Genomic DNA, 23156 nt, shown 5'->3' with positions numbered 1-23156 from the left:
TTAGACATATTCCAAGACAGGGGTGGGCAAACTTTTTGACCCAAGGGCCACATATACATATGGAAATTGTATGGCAGGCCATGAATGCTCACGAAATTGGGGGTGGGGGTGCGGGAAGGGGTGAGGGCTCCGGCTGGGGGTACGGGCTCTGGGGTGGGTCTGGGGATGAGGGGTTGGGGGTGCAGGAGGTGCTCCAGGCTGGGACCAAGGGGTCTGGAGGACAGGAGGGGGATCAGAGCTGGGGCACGGGAGGGGGTCAGGGGTGCAGGCTCTGTGCGGCGCTTATCTCAAGCAGCTCCCAGAAGCTATGGCATGTCCCCCCTCTGGCTCCTACACAGAGGAACGGCCAGGCAGCTCTGCGTGCTGTCCCGTCAGCAGGCGCTGCTCCTGCAGCTCCCATAGGTTGTGGTTCCCAGCCAATGGGAGCTGCAGGGGCCGCGCTTGGGGCGGTGGCAGTGTATGGAGCCCCCTGGCTACCCCTACACGTAGGAGCCAGAGGGGGGACATGCCACTGCTTCCAGGAGCCGTGCTGAGCAGGGAAAGCCCCCGACTCTGCTCCCCAGGGAGAGCTCGAGGGCCAGATTAAAACGTCTGGAGGGCTGGATGCAGCCCTCGGGCTGTAGTTTGCCCACCCCTGCCCTAAGATAACCAGTGAAGTCCTTACAGCAACTGGCTTAAAGCGGCACTGTGAAGTCCGCGTGTGCATAGCTGCTCTGAACCCAGGTAAATACAGTACAATACAAGGAGGATGCTTTCTGAATAAATGATGCCCTTCCATAATGCTTTGGACTCTGCCATGTAATAAGGCTCTCTTGTGCACCATCTGTTTTCAAGTAGGGAGGAAATACACAAATCTAAGATACATTAGTAAACAAATTTTAATGCTGATTACTGTTTGTTCAGGTTCTGTAATAAATAAGCTTCAGTTACAACTACTTCTAAGAAGTATAAATATCTGCTGGTATCACTTTATTTTGAGAATGTATTGTAGGCTATGCTGAAAATTCTAATTTAAAATGAGATCATCTGGTATAACCTACAATCCAGGGGTCTGACCCAAAGCCCAGTAAAATCAAAAGAAAAATGCCCACTGCCTTTAATGGGGTGTGGATCAGGCACTAAATCCTACTTATATTATTTCTGCAAGTAGACCTGGTGACTTCAGTAATTTGCCTGCCTGATTCCTGCAAGTAGGATTTGGCTATAAAAGTTAATCCCCTCTTTTCACTAGTAAAATACTTCACTTATTTTTCAAAAGTTGAGCACTGGCTGCTTGGTCATATTTTTGCTGCACTAGAAAGCCCTGATACTGCTTTTGTTGATGGTAGATGGAAAAACAAATGAAAATGTCACTAACAAGTTGTACTGGATGTTTGTTGTCCAAAAACCCCTACACAGTAAAAATTGCTCAGGGGAGACTTGGTAACAGCAGCAGCAAAAAAGAATTAAAAAGCCACACCCTGCAAGAAAAGACCACTCACTGCAGAAAACTATAGCTGTTCTGAGGCACTGTGACAAGTCTATACACACCCATGTGACCCTGAAGGTCAAAAGACTCCATCTGACAGAGCTGGCGTTTTTTGACCTTCAGGGCTCTCTTCCCTTGGATTGGAATTATACAGGCACTTATAGACACTTTATGCATATGTTAAATTTACTTCTTGGGATAAGATGCATCCCTCTTTGGATTTGATATGCTCATGAATCCTTCTATGTCGCCAAATTTGTACTCTAACAACTTTTATCCAAAAACCCAACCATATTAAAACCATTTAAAATAGCTGCCACTGTGTAATGATGGCCATTTTAAGAATAGTTCAGTTTCTCCATCTGATCACATCCCCCTGTCTAGGCAGCTTCTCACCATCCTTTCCCCAACTCCTGGATACATCCTCCACCCACTGTTTTTCACATGCTAGCATAATGCTCCAAAGTTTGAGTTGCAAAAATTCCAGGAGAAACAAGACTGTGGGAGGGGAAGGAAATTTTATTATGGAAATAAAAATTATGAAAACCTTTCTAAGTTGGGGGGGTGGGTGTGTCTGTAAACCCCTCCTTTAAAAAAATGAAAAAATGATTGTCTCATTAACAGTTGGTCAGTTTCTGTTATAGAAATACACAGTTCTGGGGTACCTCCATATCTAGCAAAATATTCAGAACTTGAAACTACTTACCCTTTCTATAACTGTCCTTAAAAAAAGCCACATACACACATAAGCTGTGTTAGGACATGAAGGAAGTGTATTTCCCCATTGCACAGAGCAGTTTTCAGAGGGGAAAAAATGGTTCCAGCGTGTTCTGTTTGTCTTTTTTAGGGGTGAGGTTTGACAAGTGGTAGCTTGACCTAATACAGAGGACTGGACAGGCAAGGAGCTGTCAGTCCTGCTAATGCAGAAGGGTTTATATCATGGTTCCATAACAAAGAAGGCTTTTCTTTTTTTTTTCCTTTTTTTTCCCATCTGACGTGGAACCAAGTTATGGTACTTTCAAAACAGAATGCAGACAGCTACAGTAGAACTCTCAAACATTTGAAGCTATCTTTAGTCAAGAGACCAATCATTTGCTATGGCTTTTTAAACAGAGTAAATTGCAGTACAGAAAATATTGCCAACAACTTCAAACTGTATATTACTAACACAATGATTGACAGATAAAAGGTTAGTGTAAATATTAAAATGTCTGAAGAAAATCAGTCCACCTACTGTTTTTGCTTGATGAAAATGAGTCACAAAAACATATGTAAGGAATATTACAGAAAGGCATAACAAAAGAGCAATGATGTAAATATACTGCAACACAACTACCCAGCACTAGCTCAGAGTGCCAAACACTCCAAAGATAATTATATAACATTAGAAATGTTGAAAAAAAAAACAATTATCTGAGATACAAAACATCTCTTCAAAAATTACAATGCTAAAATGGCAACAACAGCTTTATGACAAGCGCCTAAACATTTAATCATGTCCTAAAAATATTATTCCTGTGTGATCTAGATCACAAATTCCAATGCAACTGCAACTGTATTTATTTGAATGCGCCATTGCGTATTCTGATAAAGACATATACTGCGCAATCATTTAAATAAACAGCTGCATGAATTTCAACACAGAGTTCCAGCAACATGGACATGTCTAGAAAGTGCTCAACCTTGGTACATTGTTAGAAAAATAGTAGAAAAACATGGCTTTCTTTATAATCTGCATTTAAGATCTGCATGCACTCCTTGTGACCAAAAACGTACTTGAGTGACCCATGCATTTTTTTAAGCAGCTGAACTGTTTTTTCATGTGAAAAATGCCCCTCCCCCCGTTGGATAACTCAAACAGTTAAAGCATTTCGACAAAAATTTACCTTTGGGCCAAGAACACAAACATGAGCGATTTCAGACCCAAAGGTAAATTTTTCAAAAAGTTAACCACCTGAAAATAAGAAATTGGAATGAAAAAGGCTCTTAAACCTTTTGCTGTCATGATGTGGCTCCATAACGTTGAAGACAAGAACCTGCAACCCTTATTCACATGATAGTCCTACTGACATCAATGGGAGCTGTAGATGCTCTGCACTCTTCAGGATTAGGTCATGAAAGAAAGGATAAATGGAGAAAAGAATCCTCCTATTAAAGGTGAAGGCAAAGCATCTATTATGTAGAATAACCAAGGAATACTATCAACAAAGGGTAGTTATATACTGTAGTTAGCATCAAGGTATGATAGGGAACCATAAGTCAGTTAATTAACAGCAGAATGAGAACTATGCCACAATCAGTTTTCAAATCCGCAGCCAAAAATGGGCAAGGGGTAGCACTGTATGTTGATTCAGAACTGGGACAAATCCAAATGAAGACTGATATCTAATAGATTCTTGCAATTTGGAACACTGTAGGCCAACTGCCAAAACTCAAGCAACCAAGACAGCAATACACAAAATGTCATATCGAACAGCAGACAAATGTCATCATAATAAAGTAAACCCAATATAACATTCAGGCAGAGCAAGGTATGAAATGCAACCCACCTAAAACTTTTTCCAAGGGAAGATTTTAGTTTAAATTTCTAAGTATTCCACAGTCCAAAAACTGAGTACTATTTAAAACCACGAATACCCCTTCCAGAAGGGGAAGTCTCTTCTGAAAATAGAAGAGCTCTCTAGTGGGAAGGGTTTGCAGCCATGTGAAGAGGGGAGGCAAGCACAGAATATAGGGTAGAAATTGCATAGCTTTTTCCCAGTTGTGCCCCTACAACTGACCGTCTCAACTGCACAGTGTTCACATAGACTGGCTCCACTGGACAGGGAAGGAGACAGCATTGACAATGTTAGCTCCATTCCATGAGACTATGGCTTGTTTCTTGAATTCATTTGCTCTCTTTATTATCATGCAGTGAAGAGAAGCTTACAGCTCCTAAAATTGGTGTTTTGGGGGGAAAGACACAAGTAGGTCTTCTCCATCCTGAACTTATATTTTAGTTAGCTTCTATGATATAAGTGAGATGAGGAAAACCTGATGCATTCTGAAGTATAAAATGGAAGCTGATACAAGGAGTCCTGGCACAATGCCTACAACAAACAGATTGGGTGTTAGTCAGGAGTCAGTGAAATGTAAGGCTGAATGCTGGTTGAGGCCTCCATTTAAAATTGAAAACTGATCTTTTTACTGGAAAACTCTATTGAAAGTTGGCTGGTTCAGGATTTAGGGTTTATTTACACCATGACAGTGACACTTTGTGTGAAAGATTTATTTATGTGCTCCCAAATAGACCAATAGCCCAATGCTGCAGAACTTTCTTAGGCAAAAATAAAGTCAAGGGGAAGTTTTGACTAAGGCCTGTGTGGTATTTTCACAGATTATAAAAATGTTGACATATAGTAACCCCTCATGAAATTAGCCCCTAAAATGAGAATGGGGGGTGAGCAAAGGAAAGGCAGCTGAACAGCAAGGTGGAGTTTAAACACTTTATGATGCACTTTACTAGTTTAAAAAAAAAAAAAAAAGTAAATGTAGCAAATGTAAATGCAACAGGGCTTCTCTCTCAGCCAAAGTAGTTATAGAGAACAGCTTACTTCAGTCAAGTCTGGAGGAAGAGAGAGCACCTGCTCTCTTCTCTAGAGAGCTTTCCTTGCTGATTCTCACTCCCAGACTTAGTCTCTAGCCTCCCACAGCAAATCCCTCTTATACCACAAATGGGAATATTAACTGTCAACAGCTGGCCCAGAACACTGAAAATCCTTGAACTCAGGAATAACAACTGTGGTTCTACCTTTACCTGGAAGAAAGGGATTAATCCCCTCCATGCTAAACTCTGAAAGGTATCTGTCCATTCCCCACCATGCTGAATGTACCAAAATATGACAATACTAGAACTTCTATTTTTAAGTTACTTTGGCTTGTGAATGCTATTTATGTTCAGTTGGATGAAGAGAGATTTTTGAAGTCTGTGAACTGTGAAAAGCAGCGTACAGGACCGATAACATGCTTTGGGGGCAGGAAGTGTTATTTTATGTGTTCATAGAGGTTCTAGTACAATGGGGCCTAACCTGATTGTGATCTTCAGGTGCTACCAACCCATAAATGTTAGAAATCTTGTCAATTTTTTCCTTACCAAAATAGATACAGGTATTCTAGCATTTACAATATTTCCTTATCTGTCTGTTCTTGCTGAAGGGACTATCTTGAATATTTTAAATCAGGGTTTCTCAAACTTCATTGCACCGCAACCCCCTTCAGACAACAAAAATTACTACAAGACTCCATGAAGGGGACTGAAGCCTGAGCCACTCCCCCGCACCCTGGGGGGCACCAAAGCTTGAGGACTTCAACCCTTGGCGGTGGGGCTTGGACTTTGGCTACAGAGCTGGGCCCCAGCAAGTTTAATGACAGCCCTGCGGACCCCATTAAAACAGTTTGGGGTCCCAATCCAGAGTTTGAGAACCACTGTTTTAAATTATCTAATGGAAAACATTTAGTTGTCTAAGTTTCCTAGGGCCACCACTGTAGATGGGATCAGAGACACTGACTGGAGAGGAACTCATATTTTGAGCTCACTATTGCATGTTCTGAGCTAACTATTTTAAAATACCAGAAATTTATCACAGTGCCCAGTACCTCTAGTTCTAGCTAACAGGCCTACCCCATGCTTTGATGAACTTGGAAGCAGGACTAGGCTGACAGTAGATAGACTGGTCTTAGAATGAAACATTAATTTCTCTCCCCCCATTTGTTCACTGAAAATAAGTCCTGCTTAGGACAACACCAGAAGCACGATGTTAACTGAGTATTGATCACTTTTCCAATGTCTACAATTATGCAAAAATGGTCTGTAACTACAATCATCAGCTCACTTAGCAAGCGCTTCATATTTTTAATTCAACATCAGAGTTACCACAATATTCCATAGGCAAGTCTCCTTGCTTTTTAACCACAGTATTTTAATAATGTAGTCTTCACACTGTATAACTTGCTTTTGAGACTGGCTGGAATGCATTCACAAACACCAGGGAAGGCTATTAGCAGCAAAACCTCATTCTGGGACCAGTATGATTTAATGCAATTTCTAAGGTCACTGTATGTTGACACTATGAGATTTTTTCAAGTCAGTGCCTAGAATGTTCTTTACTGCATGTCAAGCAGAAGTTGGTACAGTCATATGTACAGTCTGTCAACTTTCCTTCTAGCAAAGCTTAAGTTCTCCAAGGACAAAGCAGTGCTGGAATTCAGCTATTAAAAATCAGGGAGCCAACTCTTACCAAGCTATACCACCCATCCTAAGAAGTACCACAGGGTCTTTCATGAACTACCAGAGGACTATGAATCAGAAGTACTGGGGAATCATCAGGGTCCTCAGTGAACTACATAAATCTTATTTCTGCAAAGAGAGGTTTAAACTGTGCCCTGCTCCTTGCTGGAGGAACTAGCCAAACAGAGAGATTCTGAGGCATTTGGCCCAGACAAGAAAGACACAAACAATGCCTTAGGAAGCACAAGGGGAGCCATACTCCTTACATCCCTGTCACCAGATGGTAGCTGCTGCATGCTACTGACAACTTATTGGCACAAAAAAGTACCACAGGTACCCTAGTTTTGCACTCGAGCACAAGAACTGGATTCTGTCTGCTGCCTGCTCAGGTGCCTTGGGCCTGGGTGAAGGTAACCTGCATTATCTCCTGCTCCCAAATGTGCCCACATAAAACAAACCAAAAGTTAGTCCAAGCTGTGATAAATCTAATATCTTGTGACTAACATCCCAGAAAATAGTACCTCTATTTAACAATAGATACTTTCAGTCCTAATCAGAAGGATATTCATTGCTCTGGGTATATACTGTGTTGACAGGTTCTCAGAACATATTGAAATGGTGGAAGAGCAATATGCTCGATTGGAATTCTACCAAGAATAAAGGAAATGGCCATGAGAGACAACATACAATGAATGATTAAGTTTATGTGCCATGGATTTAAAAATATTTGTCTTCAATTCAGATCAAATTATCTTTCTACAGAGAACTAGTGTGCAGCAATGTCAGCAGTTACTAGCCTCATGGTTTTTAATGTATAAATTATCTTTTAGCTAAAGAGACGCATAAATATTTCAAAGCCTAGTTTGAAGGGTCAGTTTAGTAATTACCCTTAGGCTAAAGTTGTTACCAGTACTGTATTATGTAACTGTCTTCTTCAGTATAATATTATGAGAAGTATTCCTCTATTATTTAGTATAAAAACAATTGTAGTTCATATTTAAACACTTTCAATTAAATGGTCAAGAAGTGAAATTGAAATTGCCAAGGAGCTAGCTTTATGAAATATGAATAAGAGCACAGTTTTGCTAATGTCCCAGCATTGTATAGGTTGATACCCACTTACAGTCCAACACTCCAGTCCTAATAGAGACAAACTCCCATGTCTATGAAGTCAGTGGTAGTTTTCCCTGCATGCTGCCAGATCAGGCCCTTCCAAACATATTTCCTCAGAGTTCTGCATGATCCCATGTCTTCCGTGATGGACGGACATACGTGATCTTCCTGGCACTCAAAATAAGATGCCAAATCTTCTCTTATTGGAGCCTCAGGCCAACACCACAGCATGCAGATCTGTGCATCATTTTGAGGTCCACATATGACCTATCAAGTATATTTTTCACAAACAATTGCGCAGCCTTGAAAAAATAAATGGCATCAGACTACATTTTACTATTCTGCAGGAGAATGATGACTTATGGAGACAAGATTCAGCTGTAATGAATATCAAGGGGAATCTTTATGAAGGCCATTGTGTATCTCTTTGGTTCTCATCTCACTGATTAAATAAACACATTCTCTCCTTAAATTCTTACCTGGGCTAGGCAATCATTGAAATAACAGCTTCCTACACTACAAGATGTAACTGAAGATGCCACCATGTCACTGAATGGTCTTGAAGGCTATATTACACTAACTGTACTGGGCTGGGAGTAATATTTTCCTTTTTTTGTGGTTGTAGGTTGTGCATTGGAAAGATCTTTGTGGACTTCCTGGATTTTTCCTGTTTTTTATTCGCTTAGCTTGTAAACAACTTTCCTAATGATTTGGTCCTTCCTATTAAAAAACAAGTAAAAAACAAACAAACAAACCTGGTCTTCCCACCTGAAGATGGTAAGTCTGGCTTTTGGCTGGAAGAATCTCTCTGAACAGGGATATAGGGATGACCAGAGTCATAACTTTCGTGCCCACATAGCTTTACTCCATTCCCTCCCACTGACAATGTAACAGGGCCCTCAACACCTCTACCAGATTGTGAAAACTGCAGACCTCTGGGAATTGGAAGCTGCCTGCTTCCAATTCCCAGATGTGCTTGTGGTCAGCTGTAGCAGATTAGAGGGGGTAAACAGGAGGGAGTAAGTGAAGGATGGAAATAAGACTTATTTTCCGTTAGCAGATTTGCTCATTTTGTTCAAAGGTAAGATACTCAAATAAGAAACACCAGTCCCTTCTAGTCCAACAAACTTTTCTCCACATCCATTATTTAGTATCTGCACTTCTGTTGTGTATATATTAGTGTGTTCAGACCTCCAAAGTAGCTATCAGTATAACAAATAATATACTGGCACCCAATATGGTGCATGGTTCATGACCAAGCTCAAGGACAAGCTTTATTTTCCAAGTTAAGAACATTAGTAACAGTCATTACAGACTTGAATCCAAGCAGAGCTGTTCATAGTTATGAAAAGCACAGCCCAGGAAACTTAGAATGCTTGTTTTAGTCACCCCAAAGAAGACTCAAAACTTGCTGATGACTAATTGAGGGCTTAACCCTGTATATCAGGGGTTCTCAAACTGGGGGTTGGGACCCCTCAGGGGGGTCACGAGGTCATTACTGTGGGGTCACGAACTGTCAACTTCCACCCCAAGCCCCGCTTGCCTCCAGCATTTATAGGGGTGTTAAATTAAACACCCTTTTAAATATATTTATTAGGGGGGGTTGCACTCAAAGACTTGCGATGTGAAAGGTCGCCAGTAAAAAAGTTGAGACCCACTGCTGGTATATCCACCCATAAATGGCGCTCTCCTTGAAGACAATGGGAATTCTGCATGAGGGCTTTCAAGACCGAGCTCCACACTCTCCCTAGTACTACAGTTAGAGAAACTCTGTGCCAGTTATCATTCAAAATCACAGAAATCACCTTAAAAACCATTTTCAGAAGTGCAAGTTATGACTGTACAAGGACAGATTTAAGATATACACCTTCTACCAAAGGGTGAAGGTAATTCAAGCTGCATATATTACACCTTTCAGGGAGACGTGTGCCCCAAATGAACACTTGGGCACATATCACAATAGTAATACATAAGTTTGCCACAGATTTTAGTGGCCACACATTTTTTCATTAAAAACAAAATGGAAAGTTTTATTAAAGAGATTTCTAAATACACTAAAATGAAAACAAGTGATAAGTTACTTTCTCGCTTCCTCCGTTAGGAAAGGAGAACGGAAAGAAAGCATTACAACGTTTTTATAGTGCTGTGTATCTCAACTTGCACCTGCCACCCTCAGCCCAACACAAACTGCAGGTACAGAAGGACATCTGTACAGATTTCTGTACAAATGCCTCTCACCCACAAATAATGAACACTAGCCATTGCTTACAGCACACATGACAATGAGAATTCATTTGATACTTTAACCCCTCTTTTACCAAGCATCCAACAGTTGTAAAAGGAACACCAATCAAAGCCCTTGATTTAATAGCTCTTGGAACACACAACATATCCTCAAAGGCTTCTTGATTTCATTGCTGTCTCTCTACATTTCTCTTTGGGCTGATGGTACTGGAGCACTGTAAAGAAAACAAGAACCAATTAACAACTTCATATCATGGATGTCATAAATGCTCCCATCTTCCCTCCCAGTGAATGAGCTGAGTACTAGGCAAGTTAACAGAACTTCAAGTTATAGGTTCTGTTCCCAATGTTGCATGTTTGCAGTTAGCTAGCAGCCAGGGTTTTGCTTATGTATGCAAACAACAATTTTTAGAGTTCCTCTTTTCAAATGCAGTAACATTCTAAACTCGGATGTGAGGGAATCATTAAATATCCATTCCTCCTCCCCAAACTAGTGGTCATAAGGCACAAACTAAAACTCACCCCCACACCCTAATCTACTACATTCACCCAAGAGAATTCTCTTAGTGATAATGTAAAGAGCTTACAAATCGTCTATTGGTATCTGAATGTTTAAAAGAATGATCATAAAACTTATGTCTGGATGTAATGCCCTTATCTATCTTAGTTGCGTACACAAGCAGAGTAGATGTTTTTACAAAACACACACTGGGACAAGATAGAACCTTTAATGAATAATTTCTGGAAAATTCAAACCTACGAAGTGTTTGTTTTTCTGCCAGCCAGGGGTAAAACTGGATAACAATTACTATACATCCTTCATATCCCTGACAACTGCAATACATGGGTGCGCTGCAGACACCACAGTAGATAGTTTGGGAAACATGCACTTAAAATATACAAAGACAAGGCAAAAGCAGATGTGCAAAAATAAAAGGATGACCTGGCTTTGTTTTTATTTTGCTTTCTTCTATGCCCCTGTACCGCCACCACCACACAAATCCTCCTTTATATGTAATCTTACATTTCTTTGCTTGGTGGCCAGAGATTGAGTAATAATTATACTTTTATAAAGACCCTTGAAAGATCACAAAGTTCTTCATAAATACTATATATTATATACACACACACACTCTACTACTACTACTACTGAAATGCAGTCACCTCTGGGGAGGATGGCAGCAGCCAAATAGTGCACCGCACAACAATGGCTGTGGTTAAAGATCACATGGAATTAACATCCATGCAAGGCATAAAGTGCCTTTAAGCTTTAGGTCTAATTCAAGAGACCACCTTCACAACCTACATGTTACTCAGTTTTCTGGTTAGGAAGGATGAAGGGCTGTATTTATAGCAGAGACTGATTTAAGTATTCCAAAGCTGAGACTTTGGCCACTAAGCAATCCAACAAAAGAAGGTTGAGGTCATTTCAAGGGGGATGGTTAAATGATAATTTTTGGAAGGTGATGGTTAATGGAATTCAAGTATTCACCTTGTATTGCATTTACATTAGGCCTGATCCTGCAGTAGCTCTGCATGCAGAACTCCTGTTAAGCATAAGGAATGAGGCCTAGCATGTGTAACTGAGTTTCACTATTAAGAGTGCATGTGATAGAATTTAAATTTTAAAAAACCCTTAAGGGGAAAAAGTTCTGAATGAGCAACTTACCACATGCAGTATCCCATTAGCCTGCATATCACACTAGCAGAAGCATGCTGACAGGAGAAAGGTGATAGTTTTTGGAATTCTGGAGCCAATCCTCTGCTGCTGTTGCTGTCTTCTTTACTCAGACCTCAGATCCATTCTTCTACTCCCTGGTTCAAGATGTAGCAACATAACAAATGTTGCTTTTCTTCCATCTCTGCAAACTGCCATTTGAGTACATTCCAATGCTGACGTACATCCCATAATCTCACATTATCTGAAAAGCTCTCTACTATGTGCCAAGGCCATTTGAAATAGAATGTACAAGGTCAGTGTAGCTGAAACATAGCATTTTTTACTTTTTTACTTGCACTTTTACCTTCATATAAAAAGGTCTTCATTATAGCCATACCATATTAACACATAATGACAACAGAACAACATTGACTGAGTGGCCAAATTGTGCTCAAGGTCCCATAACCCATTGGGTATGGTAACATTACAATGCATCTATGTTGTGTACATAGCACCTTTCACACAAACTGAATCCTAAAAGGCTTTATAGAGTTAAATCCATGCTTTTTTCCCCACCCTAAATCTGAGAGGACAGTGATGTACTATGCACAGGAGAAAAGAGGTTTTCAGATAAAACTCGAAAGACCTGAAGAGCTGAAGGGGAAAAAATATTAGACTTGGCCAGGTGTCAGAAGCTGCAGAAAAGCAGGTTTCCTAAACAATGGTAAGACAGAGGAGGCACATGCTAGAAAAAAGTGAGGGAGAAGAGAAAGTTCATGCAGGATGTGAAAACAAGGACAGCAATTTTGAATGGATCTTGAAACACTGGGAACCCAGAGTTCTTTGCGGTATGTAGGAAGGCAAGCAACACCATTCTGCACATGCTAGAGTCTGGAGAGCAATGACTTGGGAAGCTATGAAGAGGGTTCAATAGTTAACAACAGTAAAAGCAAGAAGAGATGCAGACTTCGGAAGAGCGTTTATATGTAGATACACAAAACTCTCTAGGTTATATACAGACTGATGGAAGGCTCAATTCTGTATTCACACTGCTGTAATCCAGGCTAACCAATAAAAACCAAAGGGAGTTACTCGGATATATACCAATGTAATAGATCAGATTCTGGGCCACAGTCTGTAAAGTACTTTGGGGTCCCTTTGCATAAAGTGCCATATATGCTTAAGGCAACACTTGAACATTAATTTTATTTTTACAGTACTGATGAAGGTCTTCTATACAGGTGAAATCCCACCTATATCATAAGTAAAAGTTACTCACATTGCAACACTGTACAGCACACTTATTTGAAGAACTGTAATGCCTCAATTGCTTCTAAATCCATGAGATATCTGATTAAATATTGAAACTCATTTGTTTGAAAGGCTATAAGGCTAACAAATGAGACCAGAAAAATATAACGTGTGTGCCCCCTCCCACCATGTTGGGCACATTGTCAGGGCTGTAGCACCTGACTCCCATTAAAGTATATGGAAGTTGTGGGGAGAATAAAACAACACGTAGCTCAGTAACATTACCCATTAAATGTACATATTTATTCTTAATCTGCCTCCTAAATTAGCTTTTTCCTGTGACTATAACTGACAATCCAGTTCTCTAAATGGAGGTTCAAGCTGGAATCTGATAATCAAGCTGTGCTTCATGCAGTATCATGACCCCCCCAAAAAAGTGTACTCTTGTAATTTTGTTAATGATGTATACACAAAAGTGAATGTAGTTTGATGTTTTTTGACTCTTTGGCTCAGGAGCAAATACAGCAATAAAATTTTATTTTTCAAGCTATGACCCAGAAAACATATAAGGAAGCAGTAACAATGTTCCTATTTTTAAGCCAGTCACTTTGAATACAACCACTTTTTCTGTGTGTCGTTTGCTGAGGTCCTGGAATGAATTCCCTCCTATACATTAACATTTTGTGTGCAAGGGATATTAAAATAAGCAAAATCCTTGCTGGGCACCTGTGGTCTCTGTCAGCCCAGCTTAATTGCTAAGTCAACAACACCTACTCATATGTTAATGTCACCTTTTTAGCAGGCTTATCATGAGATTCATCAGCAGAAGCCATTAAGATAGCAATGTCCTGCACAGTCTCCTCAACCATGCTAACGATGATGCAAGTTAAATGATGGTGACAGGTGAATACCATTAACCATTTCTCTGCATGACCCAAATCTGGCTTGGGGAAATACAGCCAAACAGTGCAGCCTATGTCAGTCAAGTATGCAGAAGCACACCAAGAGATGGACAAGAGACTTAAAGGAGAGAGCAGTTCAGAAAGCCTACCCTTTGACACACAAGTGTGCTAACCAGACAGGACTCTTAACTCAGAGCATCCACAGCCTTCTATGTTAGACAATAGCCCTAAATACGCATCCTCAGGGCAAGTAAGCTGTGTATGGAGTGCAGTGAAAAATGAACTAGACTCACTGGGTTGTACATGACAAGGGGTTTTTCCAGCAGCTCAACACTAGAACTGTATTGCCAATCCCCTCCTACAAATATTCTTACTGCTAGCCCAGCTACTAACTTTTCTAGTTCCTATTACATACAGCTCAGGAACAATGTTTGTATATTTACAGCATTAGAAATACATTTAATTGCACAAGATACTAAATTATAGAATTTTAACTTAGTTCATCTGAGACAACAGGTTTGGTCTTGTGAGCTGCTGAGCACCAAGGCTTTAAGTACCACCCTGCAGCATTTGTAGTTTTTGAGGGGCCTGGACTCTGATGTGGGCCCTTGCAGGAGGAAACACTGATCTTGCAGCCTAATTGACTGCAAGAGCTCCTGCTGTCCAAGTCTCCCACTGGGGAGAGAAGGGAGATGCCTCTCACCTCTTAAAAAGGAGATGCTCCACCTCCAGTTTCCTAAGAGCTGGAGAAGTAGATAGTTGCTCCGTCTCAGCAGCCGGCATATCCTCCTCTTCGCACTGTGGTTTTTTACATGTACAATTTAAGGAGCAGCTCACCTGGGCAGGCAGTTGCCTGTATCTCCCAACTGAAGCCAACAGAGGGCTGGAAGGAGCAACTTCTGCAAGGCTTGGTATCTGGCTTCACTCCAAGGAGCTACTAATGAATGAGGTTCCAAGGGATGAACATGAAAAGCCTGGCTGATTAGCTGTGTGTGTGTGGGGGGGGGGGGCACTAAGAGGAGAAAGGTATGTGAGAGGAGTAGGAATGATGAACCCACAGGGAGCATGTATGTCATGTGTTTGAGAAGGAAAGGCCAACCCCGCTATGGTAGGGGATTGTGTATGGAGATATGGGATGAAGCCACTAGAGCCTCCTCTTAGCTAAGAATACATCTTTTTCCCTAGTGAAGGCAAGATGTAAGGGAAGGTGAATGTATGAGGGTGGTAAAGGAGGAAGAGACAGCTACTAGGAGGAATGAGCATTCTTTGGGTGAGAAAGGAAAGTGGTATGAGATTAGGCACATCTACAAATGTGTATTGGGGGCCATTTCAGATTTTTGCTTGGGGGGGCCCCAGTAATGTCTCATTACACACCTTCGGCTTCACAGGGTCATTGGGTGCTTGGTACTTTGCTGAATCAAAGCCTATATAGATAACCATCTACCAAATCAGAAATCTGTGTTATACCAACACCTTTTACACAATGTTATTCCTTCTCTGATTTATAGCCAGGGCTTAGATACAGCTGTTATTCTAGATAGCTTCTTATACTATTCTAATCACCATAGTATCCAAGAACCTTCCTATAGTCCATTACACGACATGATAAATGTCATTTGAGATAGGGGCTGCAAATAAGCCTAAATTAGAAAGATTATAGACATAAATGTCACTAGCGTTTGCCCAAATGCCACAACAACTCCAATATAAAAAGGAGTAAATGTTAGTCTGAAATTAGATGCTTCATTTTAAATTGGAGTTTACCTGATATCTTCATCTTTTAGTTTCCTGACTGCCTGTTTTGACAACTTAATCTGCAAGTCCAGTCTATGTAGAAAATCTTTGGCAGATAGTTCTTCGGGTGCAGCAGGTTGATTGTCAGGTTCTTGAGGACTGGGAGAAGAAGAACTACTCTCTTCCTGAACTGTCATTGGTCCTTCACCACAAAGAGAAATGTCAATAATTTCATTCTCAGGCGATTCCAGCGAATTAAGTCCATTGAACAGTAACGGCTTCTCTGATATAACTGGAATATTCAGCGTTTCTCTCAGGAATATACAGTCATTAGTAAATAGTTTATTTGCCCTTTTTATTTGTTCCATCTGGAAGAGAGAAAGAAAAACAATTAAATTGAAGCAGTACTGATTTCTGTAAAGTACAGAATGCCACCATCCTCAAAACACACAACAGGCAAGCAGTTTTATAAGCGAAGAGTTTCCCTGAAACAATTACTTTGTCTTAAATTAGAATATAAAAGGAGCTATTGCATTTAGAACATCTCTGTTCTGTCTTGCCATTAACTCAGCCATTTTGCTTTGCTTTCTTTGTCCGTGCACTAGGCTTTATGCTATTGGAAGTCTCCCTAAGGGTATATTTTTTTGTTCCAAATAAAGAAACTTTCCCTAAATTTGAGTACTCCATTCTCTTCACAACCCAAATTTAGGTCACCTTTGCTCAGCAAAGAATACACAATAACGCTGCAAAAATCCTGCATTATTTTGCATTCATGTTGGGGCCAGTCTGAGAGAGCAACTCCCAGAGAACCGCCTGAACAGATTACTTAGACCAGTGGTTCCCAAACTGGGGTTTGTGAACCCCTGGGGGTTCGCAGAAGGTTACAGGGGGTTCACCAGAAAAATTTCTCTAATGGCAGCCAGAGGACCCCGGGCATTGGAGGCAGCAGGTGGGACCTGGTTGAAGGGCAGACAGCCCGAGCCCCAGGGAGAGCAGGGCCAGGCAGTTGGGGCTGGCAGCCCGAGCCCTCCCCCCGTCAGCGGGGGAGCCGGCAGCCCGAACCCCAGCGCTCCACATGGGGCTGGCAGCCCGAGCCCCAGAGAGAGCGGGGCCAGGCAGTTGGAGCTGGCAGCCTGAGCCCTGGCAGTCAGCGGAACCTGCAGCCCAAGCTCAGTGGAGCTCAGTTGACCGGGGCGGTCAACGGGGTCCAGCAGCAGGAGCCTCATGGAGTGCGGAGGAAATTTAAACTTAAATCCCTGGAAATATATATTTTTAGGAGGGGGTTCACGAGATTTCACAATTTAGTGAAAGGGGTTCGCAGGCTGTTAAAGTTTGGGAACCACTGACTTTAGGTCTAAAGTATAAGTAATCCCAGCATGTGAAGGTGTTTAGGGCTTCAGGGGTACACTAAGATGTTTAGACCATACAGCTGACTGCCTGTCTTGGAAGGCCCACAAATAGTGAACTTCAAGGGTGTTGGAGAAATCAAATGAATACATTTAATCTGTGATGCCACTCCCTGCTTTGGTGTGTTTGGTTTTACATAAATGCAGAGATCTCTAATTGGGTCCTGAATATGGCCCCATATTTTGAGAGCCTGGTAGTGTAGGTGTCACTTGCTGGCCAAAACCAGCCATTGGAATTCTACAGCATGACCAGTGGCAACCCTCCTTATTTTACACAATCAATTTATACAAATATCAAAATGCAGCTTGGAGGTCCCACCACTGTATGCTCCATCTTGATCTAAGTAACCTGCCCATCAAGATGGAACATCGCATGATAGAAACTGACATCTCTGTGGGGCCCATCTTTCTATCATTATGGGTATAGGCCCCACGGATTCTGTAGCTGCAGAATTTTCCATGACAGTCACCCATGGCTGCATAATCTCAGCTTTCAGTTTTGTTTTTAATTGTTTCTAGCCCTAGAACCTTAAAAACAGGAACTAAATGCAAACTGATGCAGTGATGACTGCAGAGGGCCTGAAACAATAGCTCTGAGAAGTGTGAGCTGCCTCATTCATCTCTCTATCAGGGCCTTGTGGTCCCAGGATTCCATGGCTGTGGAATTTGCCATTTTCTAAGATGTTAAGGAATTCTGCATTTTTGCACTAGAATCTGACCTTCTGCTACATCCAAGCATGTGAAATTTCATTTTAATCTCCCCACCTTGTTGGGACCTGCTTGCAACTGCCTCTTGCTATCCAACTTTCCCCACAAGGGAGAGTCAGCTGGATCACAGTGCAGTCCCTACACTACTCCATTTCGCTAGGTAGCATAGGTTGCAAAGCCAAACCTGGAGCCCAGCCAAGGCCCCAGAAACCAGAAGCCACTAAAGCAAACAGAATCATTTACTTGCTCGATACCAAAATTATGATTATATTGGTAATTGGAAGGCATGACTTTCTTTAAAGGAGAAATCAATCTACAGAACTGTAGCACAAAGGCTGAAACCCAGTAGGTCTACCATGACTTGCATTTGTAAAGGGACTAGCAAAATGATAGCTGATAAATAATGCACCCGAAAGCTATTGTTTATTACGCTTCACTGTAACTCTGCCAGTGATGGTTTGTTCTTCCTCCTTGGAATACTGCTTTAGGATATCTTCTTGTGGCCTTTCAGAGAGCCATGTATTTTAGTGGTAGGAGTAAGGGACCCCTATGTTTTAATCTCCACTCTAAAATTCTGTGAGTAGTCTTGGGTACGTCGTTTGAGAACTGCTGACTAAGTTCTGCCCTCAGTTACACTCACAGAACTCCAGTGCCTCCAATAAGGATTCATGGGTGTAAGTGTGAGTGGAATTTGACACTGATACCTTTCCTATGCTGGGAAATTTCATAAGCATTTCTCTGCACTGGCATAGGTCCACCAGTATAAAAGCTGTAATGCAAATGGGGTACAGGTATTTTAACCTTAATGTTGTTCAACCCTGGAACTGGACAACATGGTGGTTAAAAATCCTATGTTTTTTAACACAGCCATAGATGAAACTGTACCGAGGCAGAAAAGGCTTATGAACTTTCCTATTATACATGCACCCTATTTTTGGAGAAAATAAACAGCAAAATAAAAATACAAATAGTAGTCACTTATTTAGGGATGTTGCAAGGGATTCATGTTTACATTGTACAAAGCACATATATTCTTGGCTTTGTAGGAGCTATATAAAACAATATTCTAGCCATCATCCTTTTAATTCCCACAATTACTTACCCACACTCACTAATCAAAATATTCTAAGAGAATAAAAGATTTTATTTGGTGTTTAACAGAATCAGCTTGATAGATCTTTACAAATATATTGTTTATAAACATCAAAAATCTTCCCCGATTAGCAAAGAGATTACACTAAAGACCACAAACTAACATCTTCCCTACATGCGATCTCTCATCAGTTGTAGGTTTCATCTCTACATTACATTAACCTTGTTCAGAACAGGCATAGATGACAGTTACTAAGACACTAGTGACTGTCAGCACTAGTGCTCCCATCATTGCTACAGCCAATGGGAGCAATAAGGAAGGGAGACATAACAGGAAACTTTTGTTTAAAGTATGGTATATAAATAAGGCCTTGGATATCCTTTTTCCTACATGGCACATGGATAGAATGACAAGAGCAACTTGAAAGATACCTACGGTAGATACACATGATGCCCCATGTTGTAGCCAGCACCCTTCTGATAAAGGGCAAATATGTGGACCTTTTGTTTCCTTTAAAGACAATTAATACCTCTTCTTAAGCAGCTGGGAGGAAGTCATTGTTAGAAGTGCAAGTTCTTCATCCTCCTCACCCTCTCAAGAGATGACGATGTTACCTTCACACCACTCTGAGCCCCTACTGAAGTAAGACCTGATCCAACCCCCATCAGTCACCAGAAAGACTCTCATAAATGTCAGTGGCTTGGTTTAGCCCTATGAGGCAGAGCCGAGTGCAACTAGGATTGCTGCTAAAGTACTTTTCATTTTATAAGGTATATACAAAGAGATTCTTTAATAGAAGTTGGTCCTAAGTTTCTATTTTAAAAAATCTTCTGTTTATATTACAGGGGCGTTAAAACTCTAAAGCCTTTACTCAAGACTTGGTAAATTAAGGAGACTGCTAGGAATGTCTGGTATTAGATAGCAAATGGGAGTGAAAAATCAGTACTTACTTCTTATACTGTCACAATGGCAATTTAAATAGGGAGAACTAAAAAAGGCACATCTTGACATCTGAAATTGAGGGCTAGATTACTATTTTGTTTCAGATATATTCTTTGACAGGTCTGGCTTGAAATGTATTTTAAGTAATTTAAATCAAGGTTAAAAATTGAGCTTAATTTTTAATGTTAGTATTCCATGCTACAATTCCACTCTGAAATACTGAAGTTCCTATTTAGAAATACAATTTTATTAAAATAAATATTTTGTATAAATGTAACTACAATGCACTAGCTCCACTTCTGAATAAAGACCAAATTTAAATATTTCCAACACCATTTAAGTGTCACTAAATGCGAGAGGTTTGGTTTTTATTAACATGTGCGAGAAGAAACTAAGTTACAATGGTGAATGTATAAATAAACTAATGGCAAACCAGTTCCGCTTATTCAAACGTTCTTATTGAGTCAGTCTGCTTTCATTTACACCAAAAACAAACCAGAGTAACTCCACTGACTTCCACAGCATTACTCATATCAGTAAGGAGTAAACAGGATTTGACTCAAAGTAGAGTTACTCTTCTTTCCGAGAGGAAATAAGAACTTTGACCTTATTCACAATGGGAGTCAAATATTGCTAATTACAACTGTATATAAAAAGCTGTTGCTAGAAGATTTTTAGTATGTTTTCCCTTAGGCCAGCTGAAATTTGGTTTGAAAACTATTATGACATGATACTATAGAGAGCAGGTGGTGGTTTGCATGGGTAATGCATAGCACAGCTATGGATCATGGCTCTCACAAGAAAAAAATATTCTTATCTATGCTGATCTGGAAAAGCTTATTAGAAACAGCCATGTTTAAACAGGTTCCTGGAGCCTGCACAGTGGACTGGGCCTCACTGTCATGTTGCAGATATTAATTTGAGATTACTATTATTTTTTAAAGGGATAGTTGTGGATATATTACTGAAGCAATACATTTACTAGAGACTCGCATCTGAATGAGAATTCCCCATCTATGGTCTTCTCTTAGTCACAGCTGGCCAAGCATTTCTTCATCTATTCCTGCAACTTTTGCTTTAACACATGGCCAGGGAGAGACTGAGCCCTCCTCCATCACAAACCACTGGCTCATGGAGAGCCAGGCATTAACTTCCCCACCACCTTACCCCAAAACTTGCATGCGATGAGGAGGGATTTTTCCTCTCTATGCCCCCTTCTTCTCCTCCCTACCAGTGAGTGAAGATTCTCATTTCACCCCATCCCTCTCACAACCTCAGATGGCTCACATTTAACCAAGGATTCCTGTCAATCTCCATCCCATTTCTTTTGGTTGACAGCTACGGTCACCAACCCTCCAGGATTGCCTTGGAGTCTCCAGAAATTAAAGATTATATCATGTGATGAAAACTCCCAGAATACATCCAACCAAAATTGGCGACCCTACTCACAGCTGGCTGTGGATTTCCCACACTGTCTAGCTCCTGTGCCATATATCTGGCTGGGTATCTCTCCTTCACCCCATGCCCAGCCCCCAAGTGGCTCAGACCTCGCCTGGGGTCCCTCCTCCTGCAGCTGCGCTGTCTCACCCAGGACTGGGAATTCCTCCCCCACTCCCATCTGCCTGGCCCACAAATTGTATTTCTGGTACCTCCGGATCGCAGCGGAGTTCAGGGCCCAGAGCGCGCGGACCGCACACACGTGGTGCGGTCGGGTCCCGGCCCAGCCCAGCGTTTACGCTCTGAGGCGGGGAGGAAGAGGAAGGGTTGTTACCCGCGGAGATCAGTGACTCGCCCAGTGTCCCAGGGGTCTGAGGCAAAGCCAGGACCTAGCACCCTCTCTGCGCAGCACCTCCGCCACAAACCCATCCTTCCCTCCACCCGGCCAGGGCAGCAGCAGGGATAGCTCAGTGGTTGGAGCACTGGCCTGCTAAACCCAGGGTTGTGAGTTCAATCCTTGAGGGGGCCATTTAGGGATGGGGGCAAAAATTGGGGACTGGCCCTGCTTTGAGCAGGGGGTGGGACTAGATGACCTCCCGAGGTCCCTTCCCACCCTGGATAGTCTGTGACCTCCCCTCTCAGGGCTCGGAGGCCCGGCCCGCCTTTGGGGCCCCTGGGGCCGCCCTTACCGTGACTCCATACTTGAGCGCGATGCCCTGCAGCGTGTCGCCGGCGCTGAGGCGATGCTCCAGGTAGCGCTCCGCCAGGGGGGCCGCTACGCTGGCCGTGCTGCCGTACGAGCGGATCTTGGTGCGGGCCAGGCTCTGCGACAGCTCGGCCTCCGACTCGGACTCGGAGCCAGAGCGGGCGGCCGGGGGCTCCTCCCGCAGGGAGAGCGGCACCGGCGGGAACTCTGCCATGCCCCGCGCCGTCGCCTGGTGCTCCCCTCAGTGCTCCGCCTCCGCAGCAGCCAGCCGAGCAATGGGCATGGCAGGCGGCAGAGGGACTCGAGTCACCGCCGCGACGGGCGGCTGACACCGGCCAAGCGCCGATGACACCACAGCTGTCAGGGCAACGGGGGAGGAGGGGGGGGGGGCGCGACCTCAAATAGAATTGCGTCTCCTGTCTGCGCACGCGCAAGCCCCTGCTGCCGTCCTGCGGTGCATGCGCGCAGCCTGTGCGCATGCCTAGTAGAGAAGTGAAGCCCAGCTGAAGCTTCTGCCTTTCGCCTGGAGTTTCGCCGCTGCTCGGCGCCCTGTCCTGTCCTGTCCCGCCGCGAGAGCGCTACGGGAGCAGCGCCGGGAGGGGGAGGAGCTGCTGAGCGAGGGGCAGGCGCGGAACGGAGGGGTAGCGAGTGGAGCGGATGGGGGAGAGCTGTGTGGTGCTGGGGTGTGGAGGAGCCGATCGTCTGGGGTGCAGGGAGCAAAACTGAAGGAGTAGTTCCCAGGGAAGGGCGCGTGGAGGAGCAAGCCGGCGGGTTCCACCCTTCCGACCCCTGGGCGCGTACTCCAGGAGGTGAAGGCCGCCTTGTCACCCGATTCTCTCGCTTTCCTGCCGGCGAGCCCTGCGAGAGGGCGTTCCCCGCCCACCCCTGGCCCTCCCGACATTCTTCTTGGGCCCCTGCTCCGCGAGCCCCCTCGGCCTCCCCCATCCCACACTCCGAGCCAGCTGCTTACCCTGCAGCCGGTCCGGTTCTGAACCGCGCCCAGAAACCATCTGTACACGTTCATGCTCCATATGTTACATTTCCTCACCCTCGTGTCCCGCCCCGACACCAAATGGCGGGACTATCTTCCACCTAAAGAGGGTGAGGAGCCCCGGTGGGCCAGCCTTTATTCGACCTTGGTCCCATGGCCCGCCAGGGACATTAGTTGGCGGCTCCTTCATGGAGCCATGAGCACGGGCGTGCACCTGGCGCGGTTCACCCCTACA

At 43.0% G+C, this 23156-nt stretch overlaps 1 protein-coding gene across 3 annotated transcripts in view; it reads right to left on the bottom strand.

The window, feature by feature from the left end:
• The window catches only part of LYSMD2 (LysM domain containing 2), a 30547-nt gene extending 8246 nt beyond the window's left edge, over nt 1–22301 (bottom strand). The window contains exons 1-4 of one of the 3 annotated variants that reach the window (XR_012153997.1): nt 21914–22301; nt 15669–16006; nt 11761–12028; nt 10166–10306 (exon numbers count right to left, since the gene is read on the bottom strand). Coding sequence is in view for 1 of the 3 variants with exons in the window: in XM_073303867.1 (XP_073159968.1) it covers nt 15669–16006; nt 21914–22144 (569 nt within the window). In the remaining 2 variants the exon portion in view is untranslated. The remainder of the gene's footprint in view (nt 1–10165; nt 10307–11760; nt 12029–15668; nt 16007–21913) is intronic. The other 2 variants (XR_012153998.1, XM_073303867.1) reach the window with 2 other exon arrangements.
• Between the last annotated feature and the right edge of the window lie 855 nt (nt 22302–23156).

The sequence above is a fragment of the Lepidochelys kempii genome, chromosome 10, assembly GCF_965140285.1.
Source record: "Lepidochelys kempii isolate rLepKem1 chromosome 10, rLepKem1.hap1, whole genome shotgun sequence".
Classification (NCBI taxonomy): domain Eukaryota; kingdom Metazoa; phylum Chordata; order Testudines; family Cheloniidae; genus Lepidochelys; species Lepidochelys kempii.
The sequence above is the reverse complement of the archived record's forward strand: the minus strand, read 5'-3'. Positions and strand labels throughout refer to the sequence as shown.